Source organism: Rhinolophus sinicus, linkage group LG04 (assembly GCF_036562045.2).
Source record: "Rhinolophus sinicus isolate RSC01 linkage group LG04, ASM3656204v1, whole genome shotgun sequence".
In the NCBI taxonomy this organism is placed as follows: Eukaryota; Metazoa; Chordata; class Mammalia; order Chiroptera; family Rhinolophidae; genus Rhinolophus; species Rhinolophus sinicus.
Window position 1 is genome coordinate 161616249 of NC_133754.1, and position 23168 is coordinate 161639416.

At 37.7% G+C, this 23168-nt stretch overlaps 1 protein-coding gene across 1 annotated transcript in view; it reads right to left on the minus strand.

Annotated features, from left to right (window-relative positions):
• Positions 1-2704: 2704 nt before the first annotated feature.
• The window catches only part of ERP44 (endoplasmic reticulum protein 44), a 60088-nt gene continuing 39624 nt past the window's right edge, over positions 2705-23168 (minus strand). Inside the window, exons 6-12 of the mRNA XM_019729225.2 lie at positions 21662-21777; positions 21318-21375; positions 20116-20232; positions 16626-16737; positions 15570-15711; positions 5705-5807; positions 2705-3292 (exon numbers count right to left, since the gene is read on the minus strand). Coding sequence (XP_019584784.1) covers positions 3191-3292; positions 5705-5807; positions 15570-15711; positions 16626-16737; positions 20116-20232; positions 21318-21375; positions 21662-21777 — 750 coding nt within the window. The 3' untranslated portion in view covers positions 2705-3190. The remainder of the gene's footprint in view (positions 3293-5704; positions 5808-15569; positions 15712-16625; positions 16738-20115; positions 20233-21317; positions 21376-21661; positions 21778-23168) is intronic.

Here is a 23168-nt window from a genome sequence, read left to right on the forward strand (position 1 = left end):
ATTCAGAAAAATAGGTAGCTATTTCCTATAATTATTTTGAAGTCTTCTGTCATTCTTCATGGTTTCTCAGATTCCCAACAGATGCAAACAAAGAAAGCATTTGAAACTTCCAGCTCTCTAGAATACTGGTTTGGGTCTAAGAGCCCTGAAATTACTAAAAGGGGTAAGATTTTTACTTCTCATTTTTGCAGTTTTGTCAGTCATTTTATTTTTGTCCAGCCAGACTACATCTCCTTGAGAGAAAAAAATAAAAGTTCAGTTTTTCTGCTTTTCCTGATTATTAATCCATTATACTGCTTTATCCATTCTTTTTGGTTTTTCAAATGCCTTCTTGGCAATTTGAGTGTTTTCTGCAAATTTAAGTTCATTCTGGGCTTTTACACTTCAAACAGTTATATATTTCAATCTTCTTTTTGGCCTTTTCCATGCGTTTTTCCTTCTTTTGCACATGATTTTTTGACCACTTGACTTCATCAGAGAGCTCTTATGAGATGCTTTATATGCCCACTCTCTAAATGTTCATAAGTTCATCTAAAGAAAGTTTTCATCCTGTTATGGCCTCCCTCACTACTGGAACAATGTTTGAAAAACTGGAAAGGGTGGCGGGTTGACAGGAAGGGCCCGCTTTTCATTTTGGTTTTGCATTCAACTGTGTTCTTCAGTCTAGTCTTTCATCCCCTTCTCTTCACAGCTGAGGAGCCTGATGCCCAGAGTAGACTGGAAGACTTCCTTCCACCTGGAATAGTCTCTGACTCATGGTTCAAAGGGAAGACGTCTAACTTGTGAGTTCTAGATATCTGGAAGTTCTCTTTACACATCCAGCTGGTGGCAAAGCCCTATGGATCGACATCTTTGCCACGTCTCGTATCTGTTTTCTCTATCTCTGCTGTCACTGTCTTAGTTCTGGCTGTTCTCTCTCCTCTGCTGGACTCATTCTATTACACCCAGACCTGCTGCCATCTTCTTTCTCAAACTTAAATATGAACATACTTCTCTGCTTAAAACCTGTTGATGGATGTCTGCTGCCTACAACATACAGTACAAACCCCTTAGCTTGGTGTACAAAGCCCTGCAGAATTGGCTCTCATTTCCCTACCCACAGGTCACTTCCCCACGCTCCACACATTTGCTCTATGACAAGAACTTATTTTCTGTTATGCATTTTGCTGTTTTACATTTACGCTTGTTAATGACTTTTTATAAAATTGGGCAGATTCCTGATGAGTGCCGAGTCCTTCAGAGGTACAAAAATTACCCAAGGTCATTTTGCATCTCATTCATTCAATAAACATTTGATGATGACTCTAGAATTGCTAGAAACTGGACATACAGACATAAGATTCAGTCGAGAGACGACACTTATAGTGGCACTAAGTCCCAACATGAATGAATGCTAAATAATGCATCTCAAACCCACTCACTGTTGTAACAGCCACTCACTCATCTTAGATCACACGGAACATGTGCTCCTTGAGCCCTTTCTCATATTAACTACTCTCAAGCCAGCACTTCGCAACCCAGTACTTGCGTCTTATCTTTCATTATTTTGGAAAGACAATTACAGGGTTACGAATTTATTCCAGTTAATTGCATGTGCTGCTTTTGGTTTTGTGTACTATCTTGTTGAATGTTTGTGAATTTTCATTCTGGCCACCTCAGATTTGGTCCTGAAGACATCTCTGATTTCAAAGTTACTGATTACAAGCAATGAAGATCCAACCTTTAGGCAACTCTGTCCTGCTGTTCTAGTTAATTTGGTGAAATATACTAAACATGCCCCTTATCACATTAACAAATTTATTATTCTAAATCAAAGATGGATAAGTCATGCATAACTTAACTAAGACTTCTAGGCTGAGTTTTAAAAAGAACAATCATTAAATATCCATTATAAATATTCACTTTATTTTGAAAGAATTGGAAGATGTTACATATATTACATACTACATATAATGGCACATGTCAGCCTTTTAAGCTTAAAAATAATCTTTCCCCAAACTGGGATCGACAGACTCCAAATATAAAATGACTCTTGGCCTATAGCACCAACCCAGGCCCAGAGGAAAGCCAATTTTGAACGTGTCTGTCCTCTGGCATTGGGCTTCCTGATAGGATACCGAGGTTTTTGTTCCCTCTGGTTTTTGTTCCCTGGCAGTATTGAGGCCTGGTACAGGGACCCATTTGACTGTACCCTGCAGGCCTAAGAAATCAGAGAATCTGGAGGGGGCAGGGTCCTCTGACAATTTCACAATGGAAAGAAATTAAAAACCTACGTGCCTACTGTCTGTTTTTGATCTATACAACTATAACAAGAGTACAAGATAGAAGGAGCTTAGAATTATTGAAATACCATTTGTCTGCTGTTTTTTCCTCTTTGGAAATGGAAGTGTCACGATAGGAGGAGCCTTAAAAGCCATCTAGTTCAACACTGGTAACCTGCTCCACGAGTAATTTCCTCTCCCAGGTTTAGGTATAATTCAGAGCTTTAAATGCCATCCATATGCCACTTTGTTAGAAAAACACATAGAAATTTAATAACGCCTTTCATTTTTTTCTTAATTCATAAGGACAGTTACTGCCAAATGTTCTGGCTTATGGCTCTCCTCCTCTTCATAGTATTTTTAAGTTACACATTAAGAATCCAAAAAACACCTCTATGGAATTTTCATAAGCAATATCCAACCAGTCAGTAAAACACAGCACACAGTGTGAAAATTTTAATTTATTCCCCTCCCAAGTATCCAGAATACGTACCCCCTTAGCTTTGAGAAACGTGATAATGAAAATACCAACAGAATTGATCATATGTAAAGAGCAGAAAGGAAAGCACACAGTACACAGGAAAAAGCCCTAAGTCCGCCTAACCTAATAGTACTGCAAGTTAATGGGATGCTTCTGGCAATGTCACCTTTCACTTGATTCATACAAATTTTACAGGACAGACTGAAAGCAAAGAGAGGCCTCTGATTTTTGTGTTTTTTTTTTAACCCTAGCCGATTTTTAAAAAAGAGGCTGTATTAAATGACAATGCATTTTGAGTCAGGGGAGGAAAAAAAATTAAAAACCCGAAACTTCTTTCAGTTTATTCAAAATAAAAATACACATAGAATTATGAAAATATAGGTTTACTATTTCCACCACGTAAGTTGATGCTGCTGTTTGAAAGGCTTTCAAATTGTTTTTCAAGTTTTTAAAGCTCATCTCGATCCCTCAATAAAGTGTACCTATATTCGCTGGGTGCTAGTTTCTGGAAGGAGCTCTCAGGTGGACTGCTTGCTACATCTTGGACTTCCTACAAGAGAGAATAAAACATTTTTACATCAACATACTTAATGGAGTTATAATGTTTTAATAAGAGTATTAGATGAATGGTAGTTGCCCTGTAATTATTTGCTTAATCTTCAATAAAAGATAGCTACTATGTGCCAAAAACAAGAGTTAACATTTGAAATCTTGCTTTCCTCATTTCATATGCCTTTCCTCAGATTCTCCAGGGCAGAGCTGCCACCGAGCTATTAAGTGTGGGCCCACTGACAGTTCCTGAGGTGTAGTGGAAGGAAACAAAGCACCCGACACCTGGGTGTTTTCCTAGAATATTCTACAGAGGCAGCACAACCCTTGATAATAAGTCGGCCCAAACCCTTCCCTCTTACAAATGACTGCTAAGAGAATTAAAGGCACCTTACTCTGCAGCTGGAATTCTTATTTAACAATTACCTGGATGCCTTATGTCAAAACTTAATTGACATAAGGAAGAAAATAAACACTTCAATACTGCAAGAAATTATTTTCTGCAGTTATTTTACTTGTGTACAAATAGCAGACAAAAATACACGGTGGAATTATAAGAGCGACTTCCAAGAATTTCAAAGAAAAGGCAGTGTAGTCTATCCTTTATCTCCGCACTGTAAGCTCCTCAAGAGCAAACATGATTGTCATTGTTTCAATATCCCCTGTAGTTAACACAGGCACATGGTGCATATATGATATCATACACATAATGGCACATTCCCATTATAATGGTAAATAAAGTGTCTACAAACTTCCTATATAACTTTGTCATGTTCCATTTCCCCCAATGCATATTTTTATTTTTTGTTGAGATATAGATTTGGTTTAATTTAGCTGAAATAATATTACTCTGAAACAAACATATTTAGTACCAGTTAGTATACAAAGATGAATAAGTAAAATACAAGGAGTTCAACTGTCTAATGGAGAAGTTGAGACAAAGCAGGATCATACAATAATGGTAAGCTACATCTTTCCCTAATCTGGTAAAATACTATGCAGGCCCATTTTTCTGAAGAAAATAATCACCTGTGAATTACTGCCAACAAAAGGTTTGCCTGCTTCTATAGTTGTTTAACTACCAAAGAAAAATCTGACCTCAGATTTTAAGGGAAAAATCTGTCATCAGATTCCTAAAGGGAACTCTTGACTCTCAACTTAATTTGATTCAAAGTGAAGAAAAATTCACTTAATTTTTCTTTTTCTTTTATATGTGGAGTTTCTTTGGGCAAAATAGTGGATTGAAGTTCTGGGCATATGAAATAAAAGAGAGTTTGGTATATATCATCTTCCCTCTCATTATAGTTGTAATAGACATGATGTAAATCAATAATGTATCAAAATGCAAATTTAGGGGTGTTTAACAAAGCAGGAACATAGAAATTACTTGTAACAAGTTACATGGTAGAAATAGCAAAATTCTCAGGTTAAAAATATATATATAGGGGCCGGCCTGGTGGCTCAGGCGGTTAGAGCTCCATGCTCCTAACTCCGAAGGCTACCGGTTCGATTCCCACATGGGCGAGTGGGCTCTCAACCACAAGGCTGCCGGTTCAACAACTCGAGTCCCGCAAGGGATGGTGGGCAGCGCCCCCTGCAACTAAGATTGAACACGGCACCTTGAGCTGAGCTACCGCTGAGCTCCTGGATGGCTCAGTTGGTTGGAGTGTGTCCTCTCAACCACAAGGTTGCCGGTTCGACTCCCGCAAGGGATGGTGGGCTGTGCCCCCTGCAACTAGAAAACGGCAACTGGACCTGGAGCTGAGCTGCACCCGACACAACTAAGACTGAAAGGACAACAACTTGACTTGGAGAAAAGGCCTGGAAGTACACACTGTTCCCCAATAAAGTCCTGTTCCCCTTCCCCAATAAAATAAAAAATATATATACACAAAGCAAATACAAAATGTCAAGCATTCGAAATCTCAAATGGAAAGCTGCATGAAACCATAAGCTTTCAGCATTATGAATACTGTACTGGTGAGGGCTCTTAGGATGGGTTAGCCAGAATACCAAATCATTTTTTTCTTCGTAGTGTGGTCAATCTCCGAGCTACAGAGGACGGTGTGAACAAGGAATGGAATCCACTGATTTCTTCACTGATCTACATGCTTCCATTTCCTACCTCCTATTCTATTTGAAGCCAATTGTATTTAACTCATAGTTAAGCCATATCCACAAAAGGCATACTCAGACCAAAAACATATATTGCAACATTCTTGCAACTTTTTTGAAGGAATGAAATTTAAAAATTTTTTAAAGGAACATAATTTGCATATTATCTAGAGTCTGTTCAGAATTTCTTTACAAAGACATTCAGGAGCAGAAACTCAAGCCTATGCAAGAGCTTTAGATCCTCTTCAAGACTAACTGAAAAAGGAAAAAAGTTCCCATTGGAAAAAAGGAGTCCTACCTGTCCTGGGGCTGTATCGGTTGGGTCAGGACCGTGATGGAATTCTCTGTGAAGTTTTCCAGAATGTAAGTCAATTACGAACTGCTTGAGTTTTCCAGGAATTCTGAAACCAAAGTCACATAAAAACTTAGCTTACACTATTACTTCTATTTTACCAACTTCATAAAAAAAATATTTTTTTTTAAATTTTAACTGCAATACTATTTCAGTCCAGGTAACAAGTCGAACATTTTCACACAGTTGTAATCATATCTAGACACTCAGTTCTGTGTTCTAATTCTTGCATTTGGTTCATAGAAATTTTTCTATGCTTATCATTGTAACAGATGTATCAGAGTCAAGATGCTTTCCTAAAACTTACTTAACCATCCCTTATTGTTGGACATTTACATATTTTCCTTAATGTAAGTAACTAAAAAACCTTCTGTTCTGCAAAATCACACTAAAAGTAACAGGGCTCAAGGGAAAAACAGTGCAAACCATTTAAAACTCTGTGGCACTGTAAGCAGAGTCCAAGGAAGTACCTAGAACAGAAACAGCACCATTTAGCCCCGACCAGGACCGGTGCCTGGGTCAGCCTGAACCTGGAGCTTCCGAGTCCTCTTTTGAGATGCGGGTCTTTAGGTCCTTGAGGGCAGAACCAATTCTATCAAAGAATCTAAGGTAGTGGATAGCTTTTTCATGTTTTCTCCTAAACACAACTTCTTTAACCACACGGGCAGCCTCACTGGATCACTTAACACTGTGAAAAGCAAAAGCACCTCTCAAGGCCATGAAACTGTCCTTTTTTTTTTTTTTTTTTTTTTAGGTCTTCATGTACCACTATGCCATCCTCTTTAATGGTGAAAAAGCTTTCTTTGATGGCTTCAAAACATCGAGGAAAACAGCATATGAACCAACACAAGTCATTTTATATTAACATCATTCCTCTAATTACTAATCAGGGTATAAGCAAATTTGCAGTACAGACATGCACTGTAGCAAAACAGACCATTATAAAGCTAAGCAGATTTATATACAGCAGGTCCTTGAATAACGTTTCATTACAATGTGAAAGAAGGGGAAAAAAAACCAATTCCCGGCCTTTTCTCTGCGTGTCTACACGGGTTTTCTCTGGGTACGCTCATTTCCTCCCACATCCAAAAGATGTGCAGGTGAGGTGAATCGGTATATCTGAACTGTCCCCCTCTGAGTGGTGTGGGTTTGGGTGTGGGCGGCCCTGTGATGGAAGGGCGTCCTATCCAGGATTGGGTCCCACCCTTCACCCTGAGCTGCCAGGATAGGCTCTGAATTGGAGCTGCCAGGACAGGCTTTGAATTCAGCTTATTCCTGAGTTGGAATAAGCAGGTTGGAAAATCATTATCTTGTTTTCATTAATCATTCTTAAATGTATGTACAGCTCACATTTATTTCAATGTTTAATATTAGAAGTGTTCTGGGTCTTCATTTAGAAGTTTGGTGATGTTCTTGAGACCAGAAATATGCCATGAGAATTTAATGTGTTTATATTCATTAGCCTCTGGTAAAAATGTATTCATTATATATCGTTTTGCTTAGTTTCAGTTTCCAAGAACCTATGTAATGCCATTAAGTGAGGACCTACCTGTAACAGCCTTTTTTCTTTGCATTTGAGTTATAACCAACAAAGTATTAGGTTAAAGAATAAGAACTTTTAACAAAGTATGGGCAAATTATGTCTACAAAACATCAATTTTTGCTGCTACTTGTCTACCTGCTTATTCTTTGAAGTCTTGCCAGCATCTTTTTTATTATTATTAAAATTTGCTAACTTGATAAGTAAAAGACATCTGCATTTTAATTTCCATTTCTTCAGAAATTGAGCATTTTTCCATTGTTTTAATTTATATTTCTGCTCAGATAATTTGTCTTCTGAGTTTTGATGTTTTTACATTTTATTATATATGTTTAAATAGAAACCCTTTGTTTTTCATATCTACTACAAGAATTAAAACCCAGGTTGACAAACACTTTCATTCCATCAGTAAAATTGACTGACTTTTTAAATCATTATTTTTTGGTAGCGAAGAATATTACCAGTTTTTCTTTTCATCCTCTCCTGAGGTCCTGCAAGTGCTGTTTCTTCCCTTCAATAACTCCCACTGAGATGTACCAACCAATAACTTCACTGCACGCCCATTGTGGCTCCCCACTAGCTCCAATGCAACAGAGAACAGTAGGTGCCAAATGCACAGTTTCCAAATACAAATGACTGTCAGGTAGCTGTATTGACAGAATGCCTCTGAAAGGTTCTCTGGTGCTGAAGAAAATGCACATGCACCAGAGATAAACAATGAAAGGAGATCAATTCAAATTTAATCTGACATCATCTACTGTCACCCACAGCAAAGTGCTAAACTAGAACCGGTCAATTCAAAGAATTGCAAATAGTCTATAATGTTTAAGATAAAGCCCCTATTAGTTTGTTATTTTATAAGGTCCAAAGATGACCACAACCAACACAATGTGAATTGCTTCTGCTCGTCAAGAAATAATTTATAGTTAAATCTTAAATGTAACAAATTCATAGACAACACTCAAACCACATTTTTCCCTAACATGATTTGTATCCCCTTGGTCGACAGATGAGAAGAGAGGAGGAACTGTGAGCAAAAGGCAAGGACATGGGAGACAGGACAAACCTGACCTGATGTGGTAGAGAAACAGATCACAAAAGAGGTCGTATCCAGTTGTGGCCAGAAACTATCATTATTAAGTAGCAGTTGGTGAATCAACAATGTATTGTCAAGGAAACAGACAACATAGTACTCTAATGAGAAGGAAAATAAATGAACCTTTGCCATAATAAATTCGATTGTATTTTCACACTTTAGGTTCTAATTTTTCTAATTAGAACACCTAGGTGTTTCTTTCCCATCCTCCAAACACTGTTTGTTTACAATCTTTATTTTTAGGTGATGCAAAATTTAGGCACAAATGTTAAGTATATCATTAAACGAGCTTTGAGAAATGCATACATGGTGAGAAGTACTTTTATTATTTTAAAAAATGTACATATAGAATTCACTCTTTTAGGTTCAGTTTTGAGTTTTAAAATATGCATGTAAGCATCTTGTTACCATCTCCAGAAATGGCGTAGGGATACAGAACAATTCCTACACCCTTTTTTAAAGTCAGACCCTCCACCTACCTCTAACTCTTGCCAATCACCGATCTGTATTCTGTTCCTATAATTTGTCTTTTCCAGAATGTCAGTATGTAATCATGAGACTGGCTTCTTTTATTTAGCATTTGAGACTCATCCATACTGTTGCATGTATCCAAATGTGTGTTCCTTTATTTATTGCTGAATAATATTCCATTAAGTGGATATACCACAATTAGTTTATCCACGCACCCACTGAAGGACATTAGGGTTCTTTCAAGATTGTGGGGATTCTAAACAATGCTACTACAAATCCTTGTGCACAGGTTTATGTGTGAAAGTAAGTTTATTTCTCTAGGAAAACTACTGGGTTAAGGGGAGGTATATGTTTAACTTTTTAAGAAACTTCCAAATTGTTTTCCAGAGTGGCTGTATAATTTTGCAATCCTACCAGTAATGTATGAGAGTTTTGGTTGCTCCATATCCTCAAGAACACCTGGTATTATCAGTATTTTAATTTAGCCATTCGAAAAGATGTAGAATGGGATCTCACTGTGGTTTTATTAGGTTGGTGCAAAATTAATTGAGGTTTAAAAGGTTAAAAATAATTGAAAAAACTGCAATTACTTTTGTAACAATGTAATAATTTGTATTTCTCTAATGACTAGTGACGTTTGAGCACCTTTTCATGTTCTTATTTGCCATTCATATATCTCTTACATTCTAATAGTATCTTTTGCAGAGCAAAAGTTTTTAATCTGATGAAGGACAATTGATTAATTTTTTCTTTTATGGATGGTGCTTTTGGTGGTCTATCCAAGAACTCTGTATAACCCCAGGTCATGAAGAGTTTCTCTTAGGAGTACATTTACTTCTAAGCGTTTTATAGTTTTACCTTTCACATTTTGGTCTAGAATCTGAGTTAAATTCATAGGAATTCTTTTTTCGGTATGTGGATGTTCAGGTGGTTCAGTACCATTTGTTGAAAAGATTATCCTTCTTCACTGAATTGTCATATCAGATAGTATGAGTCCTCCAAGTTTCTTTTTCAGTACTGTTTTCGTTATCCTAGTTTTACTTTTCCAAATAAATTTTAGAATCAGCTTGTCTATACAATAAATCTAGTGGAGATTTTGATGAGATTGCATTAAATCTATTGATCAATTTGGGGAGAATTGATAACAGTATTGAGTCTTCTAATCCAGGAATACAGTATGTTTCTTCATTCATTTTGGTCGTCTTTGATTTCTTTAGTAAGGGTTTTGTAGTTTTCAGCAATAGACCTTGCACATATTCTGTCAAATTTATTCCTAGGTAATTTCCTTCCCCCTTTATAAATGGTACTTTAACAGCTTGTTGGTTTCCAATTAGAAATAAAAGTGTATAGAAATAAAAGTGTTAAAAAGTTGAACTTTTATCTTGCTAAAATCACTTATTAGTTCTGGAAGCTTTTTCGTAAATTTGGGAATTTCTGCGTATACAATTATGAGCTATGAAAAAAGACAGTTTCTTTCCAGTCTGAACACTTTCTTTTATTTATATTCTTGTCTTATTGACTTGATAGGGCTTCCAGTATCATACTAAATAGAACTGGTGATGGTGGACATCTTTATCAAAAACAGTGAAATACTTAGGAATAAATTTAGCTAAGGAGGTGAAATATTTGCACACTGAAAACTATAAAACACTTATGAAAGAAGACACAGATAATTGGAAAGATACCCTGTACTCATGGATTGGAAGAATGTTGTTAAAATGTGCATACTACCGAAAGCAACCTACAGATTCAATGCAATCTCTATTGAAATTCCAATGACACTTTTCACAGAAATAGAACAAACAATCCTCAAATTCATATGGAACCACAAAGGACCCTGAAAGCCAAAGCAATCTTGAGCAGGAAGAACAAAAATGAAGGCATCACACTACCTGGTTTCAAAATATACCACAAAGCTATAGTATTCAAAACAGTATGGTACTGGCATAAAAATAGACATAGACAAATGGAACAGAATAGACATCCCAGAAGTAAATCCACATATTCTAGTCAACTAATCTTCAACAAAGGTGCCGAGAATACACAATAGGGAAAGGATAGTCTTTTAAATAAACAGTGCTGGGAAAACTGGACATCCATATACAAAAGAATGAAACTGCACCCTTATCCCACACCACATACAAAAGCAATTTGAAATGGATTAAAGACTTAAATGTGAGACCTGAAATTGTAAAACTCATTTTCAGTGATTCAGTGATTTGGGATAAATTACCTAGAGCCCAGAACTGGGGAGCTCATTAGCATTAGAGTAGCCTGTCCCGTTTTACTAGGAGTAAACTGAAACCTGTCCTGCTTTCCCCCAGTCACTGGGGCTCCTGTGGCAGCTGAGAAAAGAACTCTTCAGCAAACGTACAGGTGGTAGGGTGTTCGCTGGCCAGTTTTTTGGACGGTAAGTTTCCCCTGAAAGTCCTTCACCGGCCTTTATACCATACCCTGTTCTTTATGTCAAGCTATAGGAAAAAAATCAAGGTTCATAGATATGTGATTTAATTTCAGGTACCAGTAAGTACTCTCTCTTCAAACATCTTTCACTTTCACGCTTACACTGCTTTCCATATGTATTAAAAACATAATTGCTTTTGGTATAAAATTATGAGCTTGGACTTTGGATTTAGTGTATTCTGACATGAATCCTAGCCCTGCCACTAATCAGCTCTATGGCCTTGCTGGCTATGTTGCCTCCCTAAGACTCAGTTCCTCTGAAAAGGAAGCGGCAAGCAGAACACTGGTGGCAACCCACCCTACCCCCAAGGCCTACCTCTGGCACAGGAGGAGCCTGGACCATAAATCTGCTTTCGCTCTCCTTACCATAACCATACTTCCTCCATTTGACCCCAGAAATGCTGAGTTACTAAGTCGTAGTAATTATAGTAATTTATGGAAACTGCTTATCATTTAAGCCTTAATTGCCATGCAGCATAATAACAATTATGCAAGCCATTAAATGTGTCAGATTCACTTTGCTGCATGTTTTATTTGATTTTTAACACTAACATCTATTTACATAGGCTCAGTTTGTAGTTCACACAGCATGTGCCTCCTTACAATTAAAAAAATATTAGTTAGAACAGTGCCTAGGAGGTGAAATCAAGTACCTAAGAGAGAAATTAAAGAAGTAATTTGTTTCAAAGAGCTTCAAATATAGTCACTTCTGTTATCTTCCTCCCAACTGACGGGACTAAACACTTGCGGGGTGGGAGAGGAATAGTTCCTACTTCCAGATTTCTTAGGAGAATCCTATTGGCTCAGTTTCTTTTTGCATGAGGGCATAAATAGAATGCTGGTGGCTGCTAAGATTAGCTTTTCTTGGGTCAGTAAAGTACAACTGCAGCGCAGGGGGACTGGGTCACATGATAAAGAATACTACCCCTGTTAGTCTGGGTTCTCGGACAGACACCAAAATGGGATTAGAAGTGCTAGCGTGTTTTAAATCTGACTTCAGAACTGGAGGAGAAAACTGAAGCTAGCCAAGATGGAATTCCTCACAGGTTTCCTTTGATGTGTAACACATTCTAAGGACCAAAAGCCAAAGTTGGGCATATAGTTTGGTTGCCAATGAGTAAACCTAACCCTTTAGTGAGCATCCTGGTGACTTCCACTCATTTGAGACTTTACAAGTAGGGCTGTAAATTTCCAGTGAAAGGGTAGAGGTATATAAACCAGCCCAGGTTTCTCCACTACTAGAGGTAGAGAAATGTGCTGACAACAGTTCATGGAAAGGACCCAAGAGTAAGGTAGCACTGTGATTCCAAGCCCAGTCACTCTCCCGGGAAGCCCGTGCAGTGAGCCCCGCCACTAGAATAACTACCACCTCTCTCTCTCCTAAGAAATTCGTCCTTTTAGCTTGAGCTTGCAGCCTCAGGAAGCAAGCCTATGAAGGAGCGAAAGGAACAGGACACCCAACAGCGAAGTCGGACACTTCCATCTAGCCCCACCGTCCAAGTCCACACACTTGCTAAGGGACTAAATGAGTCCCAATGTTTAAGTAAATGCCGGGACGGTAGGGAGATGTGGATCTCTAAGGTGGGTTTCTCCTCCTGCCCCCGCAAGCACCCCCTACCTCCCCACTCACAGCACATGTTCTTGCTTCCTTAGCCATAGTTAAAACGAGACTCGGACAGGAAACTGCGGTCTTGGCTGCTGTCACTACCGCCAGTCCCTACACACCACACTCTCCCCTCCTCTTCCTCACTAGAGAGGAAGGAGGGTACTTCCTTTCCTTTGCTTCTCATTCCCTTTGTGCTCCTATGGTTTTGCTTTATTCAGCAGCCTCTTTTTTCCCTAGCTCTTCAATAACTCCTCACTCCATCTGATTTTGCACCACAAGAATTTAATCATTAATTTCTTGTGCCCTCAAGGGGGGAAAAAAGAAAAGCTAAAACTACTTCATCCTGTCTCTCTTGAGCTATCCCTCTATTTTTCTTTCCCTTTAGAAGCTAGCTTCTTGCAAGAATTTTCACGTCAAATCTTCATTTCCTCACCAAATAGTCCCTCTTCAACTCTTTGCAATACAGTTTTTTAATTTTGGGTTTTGTTTTTCTTTGGTCAAATCTAACAGATGCTTCATCCTTTTCTTCTGCTGAGCATTCCCTCCTGATAGAAGTTCTCCTCCCTCAATTGCCATATTACTCTTTTCTGGTTCTTTTTTCCCTTCTTTAATTCCTCCTTCTCCTCACTCTTTTACATCTTTCTTCTTGTGAGTTCCCCTTAAATGTTGCTACTCATCAGGGTTCCATTCTCATCCCCGTTCTAGGTCATCTCATCTGTTTCTATAACTTCAGCTATATCCTTATGTGTTTAAGACGCAGCCCCTATCTCAACTCACTGCTGAATCCCAGAGCCATGTAAACTTGCTACTGGACACTCCTCTCTGTAGCCTACAGGCACCTCAAATTCAATATGCCAAGAAAGGGAACTCATTACATTTAGCACAAGGCTGCTCCTCTAGTGAGCTCCCCATTTCAGTTAACGACAACACAACCAAATTAGGGGCCCAAGTCAGATTCCTGGCCATCACGGCTGGCGTCCCCTCCCCCATTTACTAAGCTACCGAGTGTCTCAAAAATCCTGCTGCTCTCTAGCTCTAGTGCTACTGCCAGAATTTACTTAGGTAATTCATTTATTCTAGAATCATCTACTGGTTATCTATCTTCAACTCTTTCCTGGGTTGCTGAACCGTCTCCAAGATTCTATTCTGAGCCCCTCTAATCTAGTCTCCAGTTTGCATCCTGAAGTGATCTTTAAAAAACAATCCCCTCATGAAAACCCTTCATTGGCTCTTCCTAGTTTTCAAGGTATCAAACTTCCTCAACACAGGACATGAGGGCGTTCATGAGCCCTCATCCCCCTGCGGCCCCCTCCCGTTCACTCACATTCAGCCAGCAGTCTCTGTACTTGTTGCTGCCACTGTGCCCTTTCTCCACGCCCTGTCTCCTTCTCGCCTCCAGACACACTTCTGCAGAGCTTTAGGGCGTACCACAGGCATCAACATCTCCCGAAAGAGGTCTCTCAGGGACCTCTTTGCTGAATTCTGTCAGAGCACTTACTACGTCACAAAACAAGTGCCTGTTACCCTGCGTATTTCCTTTCTCTACGTGGTTGTGAGTTCCCTGAGGGCAGGGACCTAATCTTAGTATACTTTAAACCATTGGTCTATATGCAGTGACTGTCAGATAGAAGACCTGGGTAAATACTTAATGAGTTCGTAGCTAAATGGTATTCTTTTGAGTGCACTTAAAGTTAAAAGCAACTCGTGTCTGTTAGTACTCTATGAGTTACAACACAACCATCAGCTCTCATTAATTTTCATAACAATGCCATTAGGAAGGTTGTACCGTCAACCACACTTTGAGTGTAAAGAACAAGAACAGACGTTGAAGGACTTGCTCGGGCAGGACTCAGCCCTAGGCCTCCTCTACGTTAGGACTGAACATCTACCAACCAAGCACAGCTCTACTGAAATCGGACCTCAGGTCATCCTCTCACTGTGCAATGTCATCTTTGGACATAAAAAAGAGTATTTAAATGAATTTGAGGAAAAAAAGGTCTAATTTGAATGAACACCAGTATTGCTTAAATTTTCACGTATGAAGAAACATCTCCATTTTGTACCACTGTATTTAACATCACAAAAATTGATAAAAATGTACAATCTGCGGTAGTTACAAGGTTTCTATGTTTATTAATACTATGAATAGATGAGGAGAGTCAGAAAGCTTTCCTGTTCTTGCAGAGGTCTAGAGCCGCATGCCCTGAGAAATGCGCCATCAGGGCTATCTTCCGGGCAGTAAATGCCACTAACATGCTTGCGATACCCAGTCACAATGAGCAGCGACAGTACCGAGTTCCTTTAAACTGACCTGGATTCTAGTCTACTTACCATGACGTGCTGACAAAGACCACACTCAATTCAGAACTAATTTCTCAAAGGCCAAACATTTTCTTTCAGAGATTAATTTCCAAGTATGAGGCTCACCTAATGCTGGCATTTCTATAAGGCTCTATCATAATCCTCATAGTCAATTATATCACACTTTAGAGTGAAAAAACAAAACAAACTTTTTCCACCCAAATGACAAAGTATTACTGTTTCAGTGTAAGATTTAAAATAGTCAAACACTTGTTTTTCAGTTCATGTTTGAGACACATATTAGTAATTTAAGAAAACCAAAATGAATACTTACAATACCTCCCTGAAGTCTCCAAACACATACATATGCCTAAAACTGTCAATAGCTATGACAGGACAATCTGCTGGAGTTTTCTGTATGTGCAGAAGAGGATGTCGAAATTTATCACAGTCGGCATGTAAAAAGTTTATTGTACCTTTAGAAGAAACAGAATTTGAAGAGGTAGATTAGAATCTTCTTGATTATATTCTCGTAAGATTGCAAATTCATAAAAAGTGGCATAACTAAAAAAACCCCCAACATTCTTTAAAGTAATATAGATCACAAAAGCTAAAACCTAAATATTATAACACTTAAAAGAGGTAGGATTTTAGTTCTTAGAGCAGAGAGTACACTCTTCTTAGAAATTACATCAACTCGACTTGAATTCAAATGCTACAGTGGATTTGTCTTTGTCTTAAATGGGCATCCGCTCTGCAGAATACCCAGGTCTGGGAGCAAGTTCCTGAAACTGACATGGGAACTATTCTCAAGGGACCCCCTTCATGTCATCAAGGGTGTTCTTCTAGTTCCTACTGGTTGATTTTTAATGTAATTCAACTCCCAAAATATTTACTAAGTGACTAATATGGGTAAGGCTCTGTACAATGCCTTCAGTTTATTATGTTTGACTTTCTTCTCTAACTACAAAGGGAACGTCGGTGATACCTTAAATTGTTTTTTGATGCTTTGGAGAAGTCCACAGGGAATTGCTCAACTTTCTTTCATTTAGAAATAAATGTTAATCAGACTGTGAATTCTCTTAGCAATATGTCTGGGACTATCGATTAGAAAGGAACCAGACAAATATCAAGGTGCTGGAAGAAAGTGCCTAAAACTAATGGAGTCCACTTATGAGCCCACTTTTCATGCTATTTGACTTTAGGGATTACTTGATTTTAGGAAGCTAGAACAGTCATGGTTGTAAACCACTGCTTCATATTAGCTCTCTACTAATGCCTCCCACCCCCATGTTTACATGTAAATGTGGGGGTTGTAATGGGGGAAGGGGATGGGGAGAAAGAAAGAAACAAAGAGGAAGGATGAAAATAAACACCTTAATCTGTCTACCTTTTTCACTTATTAATTGTCGGGCTACTTCATTCTGGAATATTTCTAAACTTTCTGTATCTTCTTTCATGTGGAAGAGTATTAGAAAAGGCAGTCCTTCTTCTGTCAATTCCTGTATAAAGAAGTATTCAGTGAGAATTATCAGGCCTCTCCATTCGGTTCTAGCTATTTTCTAGGTAGGAACAATTTTGAACCCAACCCATGTAACATGCAACAGTTGCAACATCCCAGGAAAAAAAGGCCCAGTGGTGTAAATAAACATTAGCTTTAATGGATGAAGGAACTCATTCCCTCCACCTGAGTGAAGTACCCAGGCATTCAGAGGACCTGCTGTTCTGCTCTGTTATAGGAACTGATCTGCCAAAAGTAACCACTGGGCTGGGCTGTTATCTTACAGTATTGGATGCAGCCATGGCATTTGAAAAATGAGTTGACCAAAGGAGGAACTATGCTGGTTCTATATCAAGATTCTGATTTTAGGGTGGGGTAAACTATTTTCACAGATAACACTGAAAAACTGAGTGTACCAGCAGTAAATAAATCTGAGTGATTTGCAAGCTTATGTTTAAGGTTTACTGCAAAAACTTACATGAGACCTACCCAAAGCTGAAAAGTGTTTGATTCAGAGCAAATAACAATAACATAGCCAGTTTTCAACCAATACACAATTTTCAACATTGTTAACAAATACCTGCCACTATACATGTGTGTTTATATGTACTTTGTATATATACATACACAAAAGCACCTTGAAAATTATAAGGTGCTTTAAATTTTTAAATTATTATTAGAGAATAATACAAGAGAAGTATGATGAGTAGACAGATTTGAATCATTTATTCTCTCTGACAAATGCTAAATCCTGACTCAAGCAAAAGTCCAGAAAGGGCCTAATAATAAAATTATTTCCATCACTTATCCTTTGTGTGTCTCTCTGTAATTTACGAACTGCCTCTGCAGAAAGTTCAAATGTTCTTTACCCTAAAAAAACTGAAACTGGAATCTATTTTGTAGGAGTAGAGTTTTCTTTTGGTTCCTATCTCCACAATTAAGCCTGTCGCATTCATATACAAAATAAATTATTAAGCATCTTGTCATGTTTACCTTTTTTAAATTGAAGTATAATTCACATAGCATGAAATTCACCATTTTGAAGTGTACAATTGGGTGGGTTTTATTAGATTTACAAGGTTTGCAAACATCAACACTACCTAACTGCAGATTATTTGTATCACTCCAGAAAGAAACCCCATACTCATTAGCAGTCACTCCCAATCTCTCCTCCCCCAACCCCTGACATCACATGGAGCTTTTGGAAGCTGATTTCAAGTTTCTTCTTCCTCACATTTTTTTCTTGCCCCCACACACTGCTACTACTTACTCCCCATGGTTCTGTCTTTGGACTTCTGTGTTCTGTGTGAAGTTCTGTGACAACTTCAATGAGTTCAACAATCTTAATCACCTCCACTAACTGGTCCCTTAGCTGTGTCTCCATGCCCAGTTTCTAGTTCAGAATCCAAGTCTAGATTTCCAAGTTCCTGCTTAATATTTCCATTTCAAAGTCTAACCAAATACTTTCAAGACTATTAATGCACAGTCTCCTCCTCTTACTTCCCTAGTTCCATTAGTATTTCACTATATTTCTCTCTTACCCCTTTTGTTGCAGGACTGAAATACCGCTTCTAGAAAACCATCCGTGATTCTACCTCATTTCTGCCAAAGGTGGAAATGAATTTGCTACTCTGAATTTCCAGAACATTTTCTCAGTGCCCTGCACATGGCATGGGGCTTGTCTTTATATTACATTATCTGTACAATATATGTGAACTTCTGGACTGGTAACCCAGAGAATCTTATTTCACTTCTCTTCTGCTCATAGATTTTTTTGTACATAATAATGTGTAATCAACCTATGACTGAATAAATGAAGACAGAAGTGTTGCTGAATAAATACTAATTGGGAAAGAAGACTCAGCAGTCATCTTTTAGAAAATTTAAGAGCTGGGAAGTTAAAAGTAAAAACAAATATATTACTTTATTAAACAAAAGTATGGAGGAACTAACAACTCTTAGGAGAAAAGTAATAAGCAGATTAATAGTTTGAAAATATCTGTTTGCTAAACTAATTTATATACATTAACAAAGTAGCTGGTAGTTTCTGCTGCTTGAGCTTCCAAGTTTATCCATGTCCACAACCAACATATTCTCTACCAAGCAAGTACTAAAAGATTCAGAAGAATGATATCAAGACAACTAGATTTAGAGGTTCCTCCATAGTTTAAATGATTTATGGGGAGTTGGAACTTCTGTTTTATTGTTTAAGATTTTCCAGCCTATACCTTTAAACTCTATTTTTTAAACTGTTCCTGCAAAAAGTGCCGAGCAGGTGAAAAATCGTGACAAGCTACTAAATCTTTCTGAGCCTCTGAGGACTAAATGAGCTAATACAATAAAAATGTAAGTAATTCAGGTAAGCGCACCTGAAGCCTAGAGAACTGAGAAAAGTAGCAGGGTTGTCCATTTGATAAACTAAGAAAGAACACAAGCAAGCAAGCTTTACTGGAACACATGCACACTGATTTATGTATTGTCTAAGGCTGCAAAGTTGAGTAGTTTCGACCGAAACTGTATGAACTGCAAAGCCTAAAATATTTATCATCTGATTCCTTTACAGAATAGCTAACCTCTGACTAAGTGGTGATTATAGGGGTGTGTTTGCTATGTGCTAATTTCTTGAGCTGTGTATTTAAAATCTGAACTATACACTTGTTATAATTTTTTGAAGTGTATATGCATATAAAAAAGTGTGTTTTTTTTAATTGCACTAAAAATATTTCTTAAAAATTGCATTCTTAGCCCATAGGTTTTAAAACTAGGGTGAAATGAAATGAGAGACGTGTTTCAAACACAGTAAAGAATAGCGAGAGGAACCTCACAGCCATAGCCCTTTGCACTTGCTCCTCCAACCTCGTAGATTTTTTTGTTTTGTTTTTGTGGGGGTTGTAAGAGTTTGCATGTGCTTTATTTCAGGCATACGGGATCACTGAGGTCAGTTATCTAAAAACTGATAAATGCTTTCCTAACTTCATTCTTTTAGGATAGATGGAAATCAGAAAAACCTTTTTATGGCAAAGGATGATTCACTGCATGTAATTAATTGTAACAAAAATCGGCAGAGCATTGTTCTGAAGGACATCCCCTTAAACAGGGATCTTCAGCCAAGGATGGGTATCAGAATCACTGGAGAGGCATTTTTAAGACTGCAATGAGCCACTGCTATTGCAGGAAATGCCACAGAGGGGTCCTGGGACAACGCAGTTGAGAACCACTGGCCTGTATTACAGAAATATCAATAGCTATGATGTTGTTATGGTCACTATGTTATTTTTACAACTGGTAAGTCTGTGGTCAAGTAGTAAAATGAATGGAGGAAGTCTGCTCTTTCAGAAATCTGAATTAAAAATAACAGCACATATTAGAAAGCCCATACCTCTCCATTTTCAAATGTTATTTCTCGGACAAGAGGAACACATTTATCTTGAATCCAGTTGTAAGTCCCATCAAAATTGGTCATAGATCCCAAGTACACCATGTCTGGAGCAGAATGCTGTTACAAAAACAGAAAAAAGTATTAAACAAATCTAACCTGTCCTGGCAAAATGACATTCCTGAAGCCATTTAGGGGCCCAGAAAATTTTCAGGGGACACAAAGAAAACCAACAAACATGGAACTTCTGAGAAAGAGGGCTGTAGATGGTAAAAAGCTGGAAATTCTGCGACTATCAGAAACATGGTTATCCAACGTACGATGTCTAAGCCTTCTGCTTTTCCTTGGATTTGGGTCAATTAACTGTTTATCAGTATCTTCACCAACAGCAGGCAGGCATTGTGAAAAAGAATTATCCAAATGAATTAATTTAGCTATCCCTTATAGTTGAAAATGTTCGAAGAAAATTTGGAGGCTTCCAGTGAAAAAGCCCTAAAAATTACAAGATACTATACAAATTGAAGGCATGGCTACCTCTAATATTAATTACCTACAGTATCTGTTTCCACTTAGACTCAAAAATCAATATTTATGAAGTGCCTAAAATGACAGTAAAAATAATAGCTAACATTAACTGAGTAAACTTACTATATCCAGGCACTGTTGTAAGCATCTTGTATGTGTTGACTCGTTTACTCCTTAAAATATCCCCATAAAGCAGGTATTATTATTATTGTGGCTATTTTTACTAATGAACAAACTGAAGCCCAGAGAAGCTAAGAAATTTTCCCAGAGTTATATACACTTAGGAAAGTGGCAAATATGACATTAAAACTTAGTCTCATTCCAGAGCCTATGCTCTTAACAATCAAACTACACCTGGAGACACCAGACTGGATTATGATAATCTAGAGAAGATCACACTGTGTAAGCTACTACTAAAGAAATGCCCTTGCAGAAAATACAGGCAAATACCTATCTGAATTCAGAATAGCAAATAAGTTTTCTGAGCAAAGAATTCATTCATATGACTATATAAAAACTAAAAACTTCAGTGTGTCAAAACACTGTAAACATTAAAATAAATATTATCAATTGGAAAAATTCTTATAGATTTCTGTTTTTGTGTGTGTGAAAAATTGTAGTGACAGACTGTTAGTCAATTCATGTATTTAAATTATACACACTAAGAAGGAGCAACTTACCCCTGGTGGTTTGTAGATTATGTTGTCTCCACTGTATCTTTCTGGTTTTGAAACAGTCCTAATAGGACGAGAAAAGTAGTAATAATACATTTTAAAAAAAAAAACACACAGCAATGATATACCTGAATGAAGCAGAATTGGCTAGTTGTTTTTGCAATGTATAAATTACATACTTGAAATATATACTTGACCATCATCTTTCCTACTTATAAGACTATGCAATACCAACAAAAGCATATATTTTTAGAATTTATTAAATAAAAACGAATTCTCTACTTTTTACTTTAACCATAGCAGCCAAACTAACCCACTCCCACTAACACACTCTCAGTTAAGACACTTACCCAAACGCAGAAAGAAAGGCACAGTCATCATGCAAAATATTTGCTACTCTTTCAAAAACTCTATAGTTTTCTGAATCCCTTTGCTCAAAATATCCAATGATATTTCTTTTGCTGCGCTGTAAAATAGAGTATGTAATTATTTTACAAACATATAGTTCTAGAAATATGTTATTTGACTTATTCAGCTGTTGTTCAATTATCTCCAAATAAAGTATGATATAAATGCATATTTGGCTTTTAAAATTTAGTCCAAAACTATTAAAAATTACATTGGATTGAAAATAATCTTTTAACTACAGTCTAGTATTTTATAAATATTTCCTTCAAGCATTTTATTTTAAAATGTCAAGAAATAGATAACTTTAATCAATGAAATCTTTTCCTAAATAAGGTGACTCATTCTAAAATATGTTAAAATAGTACATCACTTCCTAACATGTGACTGTAGGCAGAGACTCCTCCAGGGGTCTGTCACTCCTACACGTCTATACCCAAAATGCAAGACCCTGACCACTTCTTCCCCAGGCCATTTGTCAGGGTTGTATTTGCAGCTAGAAACACTGAGGTCTGAGGTAATCTCTCCCCCTGGACAGAGGGCAGGCTTACTGCTGGCTCTGACATGGGAGTTCCCAGAGTCCAGAGTTCTTCTCCTGTGTCTGTAGGCAGCAACCTGGGCACTAAGTGTCACCTCTATAAGTACTGGAGGGGAAGCAAGCAAACCAGTGCAAACCTGCTCATGCTGTTGGCTTGATGTGAGCAATAGCCCTATGTCTTACTCTGGAGCCTTGTGTCTCTAACAGCATCCATGAAACTATAGCTAATGTATTAGCTTGTAAGGAGGGTACAAATAAAATCTCAAACCTGACAACAAGCTAAAGCCCAAACTTAATTGTTTCTTGTTTTAAACACTACTTAGTGTACAAAGAAAAGAGTTTGCTAAGCTTATTATTAAGGGGGCCTATTTCAGTGGACCCTAAAACACATATCAAAAGAGCTGATATAGGAGTACTTAGGCCAGATACCCTGAGGTTCTCCCCTAAGAAAAATCTGGAAACTTTGGTTGTATAAGCCTGATGTAAACATCTATTTCTTCGTAACTCAGGCTATCTTGAGCCCTCAATTAATTCAAATTAGTGCAATTTACTGTACGCCATATATTTTATCCAAAGGTTCAGTAAAACATTAGCATTTACCTTGAGAAATAATTCAAGAAAAATTCAATTCACTAAGTATGTATATGTCAGATCCATTGTAATGAACTATAAGATGTCCAGATTCTTTGATTGAATAAAAATTTGTTTACAGGCAGCCAGTTGGCTCCATGGTTAGAGTGCAATGCTCATAACACCAAGGTCGCCAGTTTGACTCCCACATGGGCCAGTGAGCTGCGCCCTCCACAACTAGATTGAAAACAACGACTTGACTTGGAGCTGAGCTGCACCCCCACAACTACTGTGTTTCCCCAAAAATAAGACCAGGTCTTATATTAATTTTTGCTCCAAAAGAC